At 46.9% G+C, this 13,795-nt stretch overlaps 1 protein-coding gene across 2 annotated transcripts in view; it reads right to left on the minus strand.

Moving 5' to 3' along the window:
* Nucleotides 1-11,384, minus strand: part of LOC147673704 (uncharacterized) — a 64,865-nt gene extending 53,481 nt beyond the window's left edge. Inside the window, exon 1 of one of the 2 annotated variants that reach the window (XM_086947623.1) lies at nucleotides 10,860-11,384. In XM_086947623.1, the coding sequence (XP_086803749.1) occupies nucleotides 10,860-11,031 (172 nt within the window). In that variant the 5' untranslated portion in view covers nucleotides 11,032-11,384. Of the gene's footprint in view, nucleotides 1-2,656; nucleotides 2,908-10,859 lie in introns of those variants that run through there. The other variant, XM_086947624.1, reaches the window with a different exon arrangement.
* Between the last annotated feature and the right edge of the window lie 2,411 nt (nucleotides 11,385-13,795).

The following is a 13,795-nucleotide window of genomic DNA, read 5'->3' on the forward strand; positions in this document are numbered from 1 at the left end:
TACTACTACTTACAAAAACAACTTACTACTACCTCTTTTAAATCCATTACCATCATTCTATCTCTGCTCTAAACTCTATTAAGCACGGAAAAGAAATCAAGAACACAAACCTAACACATAAAATGCACACAAAAATCATTTAACTAATTTGATAACTATTAACCTTTGATCCAGGGTTTCAGAATAGTGTGCTACTCGCCAGAGAGCGCTTCAATGCTTCGTTAGGGCTTGTAAGCACTATATAAATACAATTTACAAATAAAATAACTCTCCAATAGCCAATGAGCAGAATCCACTCAAACAGGTTATGCTGGAGCTGGCAAAATGCTTCCCACAACAAGTATAATGGGATGATACTATATTTTCACACTCACTTCAAACTATTTCAAACTACTGCAAACTAGATATGGATCGGTCGATGTCTGAAAAGGATCTCATCAGTGGGGAACTGATTGTACTTTTTATTTATTTATAAGTAAAATGCATAATAGCCAAGATGGGATTGGTTATATCTTGACTTCAGATGTGTCAACCTGTATGGATATGGGTCTCTAATAATCCCGTGCATTATTGGATACATCATGTATTTTATTGTTTGTAAATTAGGGAGCTTCTCCTCACCGAATCAATATTATACCTCTTTTTTGAGAGCAGATATGACATGGTTAGTAGACGCCAAGCATCTAGTGAATATTTTCAGCTCAGGGAGAGACCTCATTGCGGCGAATCGTGTAGGAAAGTGTTAAAAGCTACTGTAGAAGTATTTTGATTTCATTTGCAGATGTAATATAAAAAAAAAAGAAGAAAAGGTCAGAATATATTACTCGTTTTGTAAATATTATTTATTTTTCCTCTGCTCCAAATAAAAAATGTAAAACAAAAAGTCTCCCCTCAGCAACAACCCAATACTCCGGAAACACTAGCAGGTTCATTATAAATTTAGAGGCGCCTTCTCACCCAGGCTAGAGGTGAACCACGAGTAAACTCTGCAGGCAGTGAAAGGGGTAGGGCATGTCGTTTGTGCTGTGCCCTTTTCGTTTGGCTCCTGTCCATAAGAAGGGGGCGGGGGAGAGGAGGGGTAGCAAGATAATGGCTGCAAGACATACTTGTTTGCAGACACACCCCACTATCTCTTCGGCTGAATAGACTCAAACCGGTTGTATAGTAAGGAGCTGTAACCACCTGGCCAGGAAGACACGGGTGGGGCTTGCAGCTGGAGGACAGCTTAATTCTTTTATTTGCAAATAAAGTTCGTATTTTTTTAAGCTCGTCGCCAAATGAAATAACTTCTGCAACAAAGTCTCCTTGATGAAAGGACACGGCCAGGTAATGCATTTGCTGCTTCAATCCAGTCCCATATATATACACACACACACATCCATACACACACATACACATCTATACACACACACATCGATATACACACACATACAAACACCCATATACATCTCTACATCTATACATACACATCTATACATACACACACATACACACACACACACACATCTATACATACACATATATACACACACATATATATATACATATATATACACACACACACACACACACATATATACACACACACACACACACACATATATACGCACACACACACACACATATATACGCACACACACACACACATATATACGCACACACACATATGTACGCGCACACACACATATGCTGTCCCATTAACAGCAAGTCAACACTGCCCATCAGTAGTAACCAACAAATTACCACATCTTTACTTGCTGGGATGTGGGCTATCCTTGTGCTTTCTCCAGTACTCCGCGCAGAGCTGGAGGGGTTCCGAGATGTACACCCAGTGTTTCTTTCTTATGCACCCTTCCGAGCCCTGCTTCCACCCTGGGCTTGGTGGGGGCTGTGTGGTGCCAATTCTGATGCTTGACCTACCCTTCATTACCTTTGATGGGCTTGAGGCTGGGATTACATTTGTACATGCTTGTTTATGAGAAGTGCAGGTACTATCCCATTAAAAAGTATTGCATTTCTCTTGAGACGTGCCTGTACTCTCCCCCTCAAAATAAAAAAGTACCAGTACCAGTCAGTACCGGCCCATTTAAAGCACGGCCTGTAATGTTGATTCTTCTCGATAAACATATGGACAGTTGGTTACAAGTCCCACCCCCAGAGTAAAAAAACATAAAACAACCGTTATCGCGAGAACTCGTGCACTGTAGCCTTGTTACTGCAACTTTTGACACTCCATATGGACTCGCCACGAGAACTTCATCTACACCAGATGGTCACCATGGTTATAGGGGAGTTTGCTTCCTGCAAAGCTACTGTTCGGTTTAGAGGTACAATAAATTCCCCTAATATCACCTGGGACATACCAGGTAGTTCGTGGGGATTTCTGCCACACACTCTTGTGATCCTGCACTTCTGTACACTAGATGTAAACAGAAACTACAACTCCCAGAATGCACCAAGATAAAAATGTCTGGTGCTTGCAGTGCGTCGTCACTATAAGGTTGTAAAGGGATCCCCATTTGGGCTCCGATGTGGTTGGTGCAATAAACGCGCTCGTAACAAATATATTGGTCTTGGGAAAGTTTACTTAAGTTATGGAGTCTCTTCCCGCTCCCCGCCCCGGCAGCGACCTCCCTCTCTCCCGGCAGCGCCTTACCGTAGCTGCGGCTCCGCGCCTTCCGCTCGCAGCGGCCGAAGGGGAAGCGCTCGAAGGCCCGGCGGAAGAGGCACTGCCGCCCGCGGCTCGGGGTCCGCTCCGCCGCCATGGTGTCGAGGCGAGAGGCGGCCGCTGGGGGCGGAGGCAGGGGACGGCTTTCTGTCCTCCGACGGAAAAAGAAACGAGCCGCTGTGCACCTGCCACACCTCGGCGCCACCCTCGCCTGAGCGACAGGGCCTTCATGGCAGCTGTGGGAGAAAACCGCGCACCTGCGCTACAGAGGAGAAAGCTGCAGGGCGAGCACTTTTCACGCGTGATACTCTCTGCTTTCCTCGCTTGTTCGTAGCCAACGATATCCTGCAAGTTTGAAGGCTGCAAGCTAATAGGACGGGGAGCACAGGCTTTAAGTGGGTCGGGTCTCTCGGGGTCTCACAACTGTCTTGGAAACGGCCTTTACATTTGTTGCACTTTACACAGGAAACGCTGATTGATGTCTCAAAATGGCTATCTGAAAAAGGATTATAAAACCAGTAAGGTGACCATTTCAGTGACCTCACTGAAATGAAAATTGCCTTAACCGTTTCACTTCATTTACTTCTCTGAGAGTATTTTCTTTTCTCAAGATGCTGTTTTTATGTCGTTTTTTTTAACGCATCCTATTAATTTTGTAGGTGAGCGACAAATTAACAGGGAGAGCTGAACCAGTCAAGGGTCTAGCTCGGATCTTGGAGCCCATGCACAAGCTGAGCTCTGAAAATATTTGCCATGTAAATCATACAATGAGCATCACGTAAAATATAATAAAGTCTCTTCAAAATTCAAAAAAGTTTAGTTCGTTAACACGTGGAAGCTTTGACATTAATAAGGCACATTATAGCACTGAGATGTACTTATTTAAACGTGATATTTTTGTAGTGCTCCTATTCTGAACTCAAATATTTGAAAGTGTTGTCGTACACTATTAGAAAAAAAAGAGTTTTGGTGAAACAAAATATTTGCCAAAGATCACAAAATTTACACGGGGAAGGAGTGATTTATTCAGGTTTTCTGGTTTCACTTCATACAAATCAGCCAGTAAATGGATATCTCTTAGTCTACTTATGTCAAGGCTTTGTTTTTACCTCCGTGCATTTTTCTGTAGTTTTTAAATGTAGCGCAAACTCGACCCGAAGGCGGAGCGCATTACATGAGCGGCCATTACATTACAGGGAAGGTCATATGCATTGTTTATAGGCATGTGGAGATTAAGTGATTTTGCCCAGAACCACAGAATGTTGTGCCAACGCTGAGGCTCACCTGGTTCCACAGGTGGCAGCTCTGACAGTAACTCCACATCCTTGGTAGAGGGAAGGAGTCAGCCAGAAGCCACATGAAAGCTCAGCTCTTTACAGGCTCGAGGTTCCAACTGGACTTCAAGCTGAGCCAGAGCCCGGCTTCAGGCTCAAACCTGGCTCGAGCTTTCAGTGGCTCTACTTGTGGGTACCGTGAACTGTACGAGCTCAGGTTGTGTTTAGTCGTTCATAACGGACCAGTATTAAGAGCTCTAGAGATTTCACAGTGCCTGGCACTGTGTCATCAAGTTGTTCATAATACACGTTCATCCAATCCACGTCCCTTCTGCAGAACCCACACAGCAATGTTGCACATGCCACTTGTAATTGTGAGTATATGTGAAAGCGTGCAAAAGATGTATAAAGTTGCTGAAGTACTGCCAGGGCAAAACTAAAAGAAAGCTAAGTGCTTAGAGGTGAATGTGTGTAGGGGATGGTGAAGTGAAGCAAATGCAAGAAGTAGGCACAGCAGGACAGCGTGAAAAGTGGGTGCTAAAGAGGAACGAGATGAGGTGTGAAATAGGCAGATGGAAGAATTCAGAAATATATAGAGAGAAATAGGGTGTAAGTGTTTCACAGAGAAGTTGCAAACGCAAAGTGGTGTGAATAGCCACACAAGTGTTTTTATTTTTTTAAAGTGTAAATGTTTTACTACAAGAATATGTCAGCCACATGTTTGCTCTCCCGTAAAGAGTTACGACTCCATGGAAAATCCCTAAATGCATTATCAACAGGGAACCTCCATCTGCATCCACATAGGCATGAATACTCTGGAATTGGTTTGTCCTAATGCATACTTTAGTTGTCCCTCTAGTAGAGTTAGCTTGCCTATATTCAACTGCTATTGCCTACGCAACCAGCAGACACCAAGGATGGAGAAGTTACAAAACCACATGAACTACACCAGAGTGTCAGGACCCCACAAGTCTCGCCTGTTACTTGTGGAGCTATCTCGCAGGGATGACATGATCAACCTCCTCCGTTCCCCTCCCTACCTGATCCAATGCAGAATGTCCAGACCTAGGCAAGGATGGGACCAGGGGAAGCTGTCATTGAGCAGGGTAGGGATGTCGTCAGTGAAGACCGGGTGGAAGTCCTATCAGTCAGAGGACTTTTTCTGTGTGTCGCCAGCTATATAGGGCAAGCAAGCGGTTAGTGAGTCTACAGCCCCTCTGCCTAGGTCATACACACAACAACCATACAATAGAACCAGATTGTAAACAAGAACTTCAGTCACCTGGATTGTAGACGTGTCCTCCCGAAAGAAGACCTTCCCGGAATAGTATAGGATAACCAAGTAGCTTCGGCTTTAGTGGCTCCCCAAGGAGGAAAGATCGGTGCCAGTACTTTCACTGATAATGATGCTTTCAAAAACAGCAGTTCAGAACATGACCACGCTTCCCTGTGCGTGTCGTGGTGAGGGAGAAAAAGGCGCTCCTGCGCTGTGGAAACAAACAAAGCAGCGTTCACGCTATCCAAGCGTGACGTGGTAGTAGGGGGCAAGGTGCTCCTTCACCTGGAAACAAACCAAGCCGCATACACGCTATCCAAGCGTGACGTGGTAGTAGGGGGCAAGGTGCTCCTGCACCTGGAAACAAAAAAAGCCGCGTCCACGCTATCCAAGCGTGATGCGGTAGAGGGCAAGGTGCTCCTGCACCTGGAAACAAACAAAGCCGCGTCCACGCTATCCAAGCGTGACGCAGTAGATTAAAGGTCAGCGAGGCACTCCTGCAGGGGGAATAGGGCAACCCATAAGGCTCCAGAGGACGCTGGAACTCACGGGTCCTTGGAAGCAGCAGCAGCGCCATTAACCAACAGTACCAGAAGCAACGACTGGTCTATGCGCCACAGCTATAAGCGGTCCACCCGGAAGTGCTTCTCGAGTTCTGGTGCACTTCCTGTGCTGAAGGCTAGACTGCTGAATTGTCTAGCGGCGCGCTGCTCACAGGAAAACTGTAACCCACCGCAAGCACTCCGTAGTCCCAGGCAGAACCATGACAGTACCCCCAACCAAGAAGAAACCCCCACCTAAACGGGAGTAGCAGGGCGGGGTTTGCACGGGTTCTGTGTGTGGAAGGCACGAACCAGCAGGGGTGCATGACGCACATGGGACAGGGGTTCCCAGGACCGCTCCTCCGGTCCATACCCTTTCCAGTCCACTAAATAATAAAGTCACCCCCTGGTTCTACGGGAATCAAGGATGGACCTCACCTCATATTCCTCGTGATCGTCCCTGAGGATGGGGGGCGGAGGACCAGTAACACGTGTCTCAGGATGGGCAGGACGTAGGAGAGAAACATGGAACACTGGGTGAATTTTCATGTGTTTTGGTAGTGTGAGTCTCATAGCTACCCGGCTGATGATATTCTCAATGGGAAAGGGACCAATGTATCTCGGAAGCAGCTTTTTGGGTCCATGAACATTGAGATTCTTTATTGACACCCATACCTCGTTCACGTTTTTGTATTCTGGTTCTTGTAGCCTGTGAGCATCAGCGTGGTGTTTGTAGTTTTCTTTGAATTTTGCAAGCTTGAACCGGGCCTTTTGCCACAAGTCATGGAAAAGGGTGTGGTACTCTTGTACTGTGGGTATATGGCAGAATAATGGCTTTTCCCATGGCTCTGATCGGGGATGTCGTCCTTGCAGACAGAAAAAGGGTGACATGCCGATGGACGTATGTTTGCTGTTGTTGTATGCGTACTCTACCATCCAGAGTACCTCCGACCATTCTTGTTCTATAGACAACAGCAAACAACGGAGGTATTGTTCCAGGGTTTGGTTTGTTCGTTCTGCTTGCCCATCGGTCTGTGGATGGTAAGCTGTTGATAGACGAGTTTCCATGCTCATGTTTCTGCATGTCTCACCCCAAAACCTGGATACGAATTGGGAACCCCTGTCCGTGATGAGAACTGAAGGCACCCCATGCAAATGGATCACGTTGTGTGCGAAGATCAGGGCTAATTCGGATGCTGATGGTAGTTTTCTCAAGGGAACGAAGTGTGCCATTTTCGTCAAGTGGTCTACAATAGTAAGGATGGTGGTAAAGCCGGTTTTAGTTTTGGGTAGCTCAACCACGAAGTCCATGGACACCGTATGCCAGGGGTAAGGGGAGTACAGGGATTGGGTTCAAAAGCCCTACCAATGGACTGGAATGGATCTTTCCTTGTGAGACAGACAGTACAACGAGCTATGTAGGACTGGACTGCATTGTCCATGGAAGGTCACCAGAAGTGTCTGCGTAAGAGGTCCAGGGTTTTGTGGACCCCTGGATGGATGATAGGTGATGGTCGTGGCATAGGTACAAGGCTTGTTGTTGATGGTCCTCCAGGGAGAGGTAGTACCGGTCTCCTTTGAACAGAAACCAATCCCGTGCTGTGGCCCCTTCTGTGTCCCCGAGCCACTCCTCTGTTTCCTTTTCTTTAGGTCTTCCTGCAACTGGTCGAAGAAGGAAGAGGAAAGGACGACCCCTTGAAACCTATGTTCAGGAAGGATCAGCATGGGTTCGGCTTTGGATATGCTTTCTTCGGTGTCATCCAGTCTGGACAGGGCGTCTGCCTTGGCGTTTTCCTTCCCAGGGCGATGAGTGATCCGGAACTGGTATTCGTTGAAAAACAGGGTCCATCTTAATTGTCTGGAAGTGAGGGCTCTAACAGAACGGAGGAATTGCAGGTTTCTGTGGTCGGTGTATATGGTCACTGGGTGTCGGGCGTCCTTGAGGTAATGACGCCATTCCTCAAAAGCGGCTTTGATGGCAAGTAATTCCCGGTCTGATACAGTGTAATTGCATACCGCTGGTAGCAATTTGCGGGAGAAAAAGGCCCCAGGATGTAACAGGCCTGTTTCGGTGTTGCGTTGTAATAACACCCCTCCCAGGGCGTTTAGTGATGCGTCTGATTCCACTATGAAGGGTTGTTCGGGATTAGGGTGCCGTAGAAGAGGAGCGCTAGAAAACCTTCTCTTTAGTTCCAAAAACGCCTCCTCCGCTTCTGGGTTCCAGGAGAACTTCACCCCTTTGCACAGTAAGCTGGTGATGGACGTAACAATTTTAGAGAAACCGGTGATGAAACGCCTATAATAATTGGCGAACCCCAGGAACCTCTGGACCTGTTTGACGGAACAGGGCGATGGCCATTATAGGATAGCGTCCACTTTTCTAGTGTCCATTCTGATCCCATCAGGGGTGAGTATGTGTCCCAGGAACTCGACCATGGTGGTGTGAAAAACACTCTTCTCCAGCTTCACATAGAGGCCGTGAAGCTGAAGTTGTTGCAACACAGAACAAATATGATTTATGTGTTCTGGAATGGTATTGGAGAAGATCAAGATGTCGTCGATATAAACAACACAAAAGCGGTCGAGGTACTCTCTCAAGACTTCGTCGATGAAGTACTGGAACACTGCGGGAGCGTTGCAGAATCCGAAGGGCATGACTAGGTACTCGAATAGACCGTATTTCATGCGGAATGCGGTCTTACATTCATCGCCCTCTCGGACTCTGACGAGATGGTAGGCTCCTCGTAGGTCCAGTTTGGTATATATGGCAGCGTCTTTTACTTGATCCAAGAGGTTGGAAATGAGCGACAAAGGGTACCGGTTCTTGATCGTTATGGTGTTTATGGCTCTGAAGTCGATGCACGTCCTTAAGTCCCCCTCTTTCTTTGACACAAAAAAGAGAGAAGAAGAGACAGGTGATTTGGAGTGGCGTATGAACCCATTTTGTAGGAACTCATCCAGATAGGTACGTAAGTGGTGGTTTTCCTTCTCCATGAGTGAGTACACATGGTTACAAGGAAGAGTTGATCCAGGAATGAGGTCTATCCTGCAATCAAAGGGGCGATGTGGTGGCAAAGTGTTAGCCCCCTTCTTGTCAAAAACCGAGGCCAGGTCTGCATATGCTTCTGGTATGTCCTCCAGAGTGACCGTCCCCATCCCCATCAAGGGTACTGAACGGACTTGTATGGCATCGCCCCCTGATGTGCCTTCTTGTGGATAGCAGGTAGTGATGCAATGGTCGGAGTCAAGGGTCACGATCCGGGTCTTCCAATCGATGTGGGGGTTGTGGGTCACCAACCAAGGAAGCCCCAGAATAAGCTTGAACTGAGGAGCGTCAATCACGGCAAAGGTGATAGGTTCTGTATGCTTGTTCACGCACGTCATTTGCAGAACTTCCATCTGGTACCGTATCAGCCCAGAGGTTAGGTCGGTGCCGTCCACCGCTTTCACGCTTTCTGGTTTGTTCTTGGTTATAGTCAGGATGCCCAGTCCCTCCATGTAACAGGTATCTATGAAGTTTCCGGTGGCACCAGAGTCGATGAGGGATGTGACCGTCCATGTCTGTCCTGTCAATGACTGTAATGTAACTGTGATTCCCATATGTCTGATGTTAGTAAGGGATTCCAGGAGAGGGGCCCGCATGGAGGAAGAACCCAGAAGACCGACCCCTTTGTCTACTGTGTTTTGTCGATTCCTGCTTCTTCTCTGCGGGTTACGGAAAGGGCGTAGGGTTTGTTGGTTCTGGTCTTAGTGGGTTTCACAGGACATTCCTTGACAAAATGCCCACTCTTGTCGCAGTACAGGCATAGGTTTTGTTTCCTTCGTTTTTCTTTTTCTTCCCGGGTTAGGGGACCTTGGATGCCGCTGATTTACATTGGTTCGGGTGCTTCGAGGGTCTTCCCTGGTTCACTCCTGGTTTTCTCTCGGAACAACATGAATCGGGGTTCGGTGCCCTTGGCTTTTTCCTTTTTTCCGCTCCTGCAGCCTGAAGGTCAACCTAACCACCAGGTCAATGAAGGAGCCGATGTCATCTGGAGGTTCTTATTGTTGCGAGAGAAGATCCTTGATGTCGTCCCGTATCCCTCTATAGAACACAGACACCTGTTTGGACCCTGGCCATCTGGCTTCAATAACCAGTCTGTTGAAGGTGGTAATATAATGCAGCAGGTCGGAGGAGCCTTGTTTCAGGTTCAAGAGCTCATTGTCTGCGGCTTGTACGAACGTGTGGCGGGCGAACATTCGCCGGAGGGTTTCCTTAAAGATGGGAAGGCGATAAAGCATAGGGTCATCGTTTTCGACCAAGGCTGTGGACCACTGGGCGGCATCTCCTCCGAGGTAGGACAAGATAAAAGCAATCTTAGAGGCGTCGTCGGGGAAGGCAGAAGCACGTGCCATGAAGTGCAGCTGGCATTGATTCAGGAAAATGCTGTATTTGGTGCTGTCACCATAGAAGCGTTCTGGGGTGCTAGCTGTACTGGGTGTGGAGTAACCACCTGTATGGGTGGGTTCTGGTGGTGTGGGTCGTAACTGGCCCCCCGTAGGTAAATGTAGGAGGGTGTAAGACTCCTCCATGTGTGGGTCTACTGACAGGGTCTGGACCCCAAGCCCCTGTTTGTCCCGCAGCTACCTGTTCCTGCAGTGTCGTAATGTCCTGTCGCAGACTCAAGTTATCCGCCTGTATGCAGGTCAACATGGATGCGATGTCCTGTAGGGTGATATCGGGGTTGCTCATGAAGTCCAGGCGAGATACTCAACGTGGGCTTCTAGTTCTGTCAGGACCCCACAAGTCTCACCTGTTACTTGTGGAGCTATCTCGCAGGGACAACGTGAGCAACCTCCTCCGTTCCCCTCCCTACCTGATCCAATGCAGAACGTCCAGACCTAGGCAAGGATGGGACCAGGGGAAGCTGTCATGAAGCAGGGCAGGGATGTCGTCAGTGAAGACCGGGTGGAAGTCCTATCAGTCAGAGGACTTTTTCTGTGTGTCGCCAGCTATATAGGGACAAGCAAGCGGTTAGTGAGTCTACAGCCCCTCTGCCTAGGTCATACACACAACAACCATACAATAGAACCAGAGTGTAAACAAGAACTGCAGTCACCTGGATTGTAGACGTGTCCTCCTGAAAGAAGACCTTCACGGAATAGTATAGGATAACCAGGTAGCTTCGGCTTTAGTGGCTCCCCAAGGAGGAAAGTCGGTGCCAGTACTTTCACTGATAATGATGCTTTCAAAAACAGCAGTTCAGAACATGACCACGCTTCCCTGTACATGTCGTGGTGAGGGAGAAAAAGACACTCCTGTGCTGTGGAAAGTAACAAATTACGTCCACGCTATCCCAGTGCGTGACGCGGTAGTAGGGGGCAAGGTACTCCTGCACCTGGAAACAAACAAAGCCACGTTCACGCTATCCAAGCATGACGTGCTAGTAGGGGGCAAGGTGCTCCTCCACCTGGATACAAACAAAAGCCGCATCCACGCTATCCAAGCGTGACGCGGTAGTAGGGGGCAAGGTTCTCCTGCACCTGGAAACAAACAAAGCTGCGTCCATGCTATCCAAGCGTGACGCGGTAGGGGGCAAGGTGCTCCTGCACCTGGAAACAAACAAAGCAGCGTCCACGCTATCGAAGCGTGACGCGGTAGGGGGCAAGGTGCTCCTGCACCTGGAAACAAACAAAGCTGCGTACACTCTATCCAAGCGTGATGCGGTAGGGGTCAAGGTGATCCTGCACCTGGAAACAAGCAAAGTCGCGTCCACGCTATCCCAGCGTGACGCGGTAGATTTAAGGTCAGCGAGGCACTCCAGCAGGGGGAATACGGTGATCCATAAGGGTCCGGAGGTCGCTGGAACTCACGGGCCCTCAGAAGCAGCAGGAGCGCCAGTAATCAACAGTACTAGAAGCAACGACGGGTCTATGCGTCGCAGCTATAAGTGGTCCACCCGGAAGTGCTTCTCGAGTACTGGTGCACTTCCTGTGCTGAAGGCTAGACTGCTGACTTGTCTAGCGGCGCGCTGCTCACAGGAAAACCGGAACCCACCGCAAGCACTCCGTAGTCCCAGGCAGAACCATGACACAGAGATGCCCAATTTACCACTGTCTGTATTTCGACAGACAATGACAAGGGAACATTAATTATTTGTTTAATTTTCCCTCGTCATCATCCGTCAAAATCCCCCCACCGGATCCCACCCCTCTTACCTGCATGGACCGCAGCTGGTCATATGCAGCATAATTTACCTTTTCCTGCAAAATCTGCCTTTACCACATATTTTAAATAACCCTGCCACATGCTTTGGCCCTTCTTACCACATTTAAGTGTCCTGATTATATTGATTCCTTAGTTTCTTTTCCTAAACTGCTCATAATTGTTTCTAATCTTGTCCCTTCTCTAGCTAGGAGATTCAATACATTTTTCATTCTTTTTAAAAAGAAACATTTTCTTGTAATACTCCTGAGTCTACTGACACATCTTATGACACCCCCTTTTTCCAAAGCAACACTCAGGCTAAAAATTGACAAAAATATCTAATGTTTTTACACCACGGTGTAGTTCAATGTTTCTAAAAACATCTAGCTTAATTTGTAAAAGACTAAGGGCCAGATGTAGGTAATCCAGATTTACTGATTCAAAAATATCGAATTTTACCGATTCGGTATTTTAGAATCGGTAAATGGGATGTAGGTATTCATTCGGTAAATATTACTGAATCGGTAAGATTCGGTAAATACCAAATCCGTATTTACCGATTCGGTAATTCCCATTCATTCCTACGGGCCTGGAGGCCCATAGTAATGAATGGGAATTACTGAATCAGTAAATACCGATTCAGTAAAAAGGGGAACACATTGAAGGGTGGCAGGGTGTCACTTTGACACCCTGTTGCACCCCTGAATTGTGTATGGGTGCACATGTGGCACACATACATGCGCTAAGGGCATGTATGTCTGCCACATGCCACTGTAATAATTTGCAAAAAATTGCTTCTTTTGGGGTTTTCTTGTAGTTGCTGGTAAATAACGAATCCTAAAATGGGAAAAGCACTCATTTGAGTGCTCCCTACATTAAGGATTCGGTAATTTACCGAATTGGTATTTAAGAATTCAGTAATTTACCGATTCCTTAAATGACTGATTCGCTAAATTACCGAATCCTTAAATTAGGCCCCTACATCCCAGATGCCTAATACCAGTCAGTAACGGCCGAAATTTGGTAATTTCGTCCGTTACCGACCGGTATTAGGCTTCCTACATCTGGCCCTATGTGCCGGGGCCCAAGGATTTGCTCACAAGCTTGTTGCCTGTGCTATCAAAGTTTGGGGTGCAGAATACCAAGGGTGCATAGTCTTGGCCACACCTCACGCCTCTTTAATTCACTATCAGACTCTGGCTGTCCCTTCATCTCCCTCTTTAAGTTACTTTTTCATGCTTGCTTTCTCCCTTGATCACATTTTATCCATTATTCTCTTCCTCCTTCTTTCCTCATGTGTGTTTTGTCTCTTGATCAAAGTCTGTTTAGGGAAAAAAAAACAGGTCTCAAAAAATGAGGACCAGTGGGACCCGCCTGCAACCACTGGCTCAAATTAAGCACTACATACTTATTCCTTGTTCCCCGCTTTTCCACATAGCGAATTTAATTGTTATACATCTCTGCTGTTCACTTGAGGGGAGCGTATCTCTCTCTGGTATGATACTGTAGACCATTCCTGGCCTTTTAATACTTAATATTTTGGCCTTCTGTGGCCACTCATTGTAGCAGCCTCCAGAATTGTTCTGATAGACTAACCTACAATTTAGGCCCAAAGGTTACAGTTTTGTTCAGCCATGAATTCACATAGAAAATAACCTGTTTCTGGGTATGTATTTATTAAAAAAAATAAAAAAGATACAGAAATGATAACCATTTCATGTATCTTAACAGGCCAATAGTTGTGCACATTGCCAGCACACAGAGATAACAAGCATTTACATTGCAATGGTCTCGGCATTATTAAAGGTAGAGCTATTGGCATTGCTCATGATATTAGTAATTATTTTT

Source organism: Lissotriton vulgaris, chromosome 12 (assembly GCF_964263255.1).
Source record: "Lissotriton vulgaris chromosome 12, aLisVul1.2, whole genome shotgun sequence".
NCBI lineage: Eukaryota > Metazoa > Chordata > Amphibia > Caudata > Salamandridae > Lissotriton > Lissotriton vulgaris.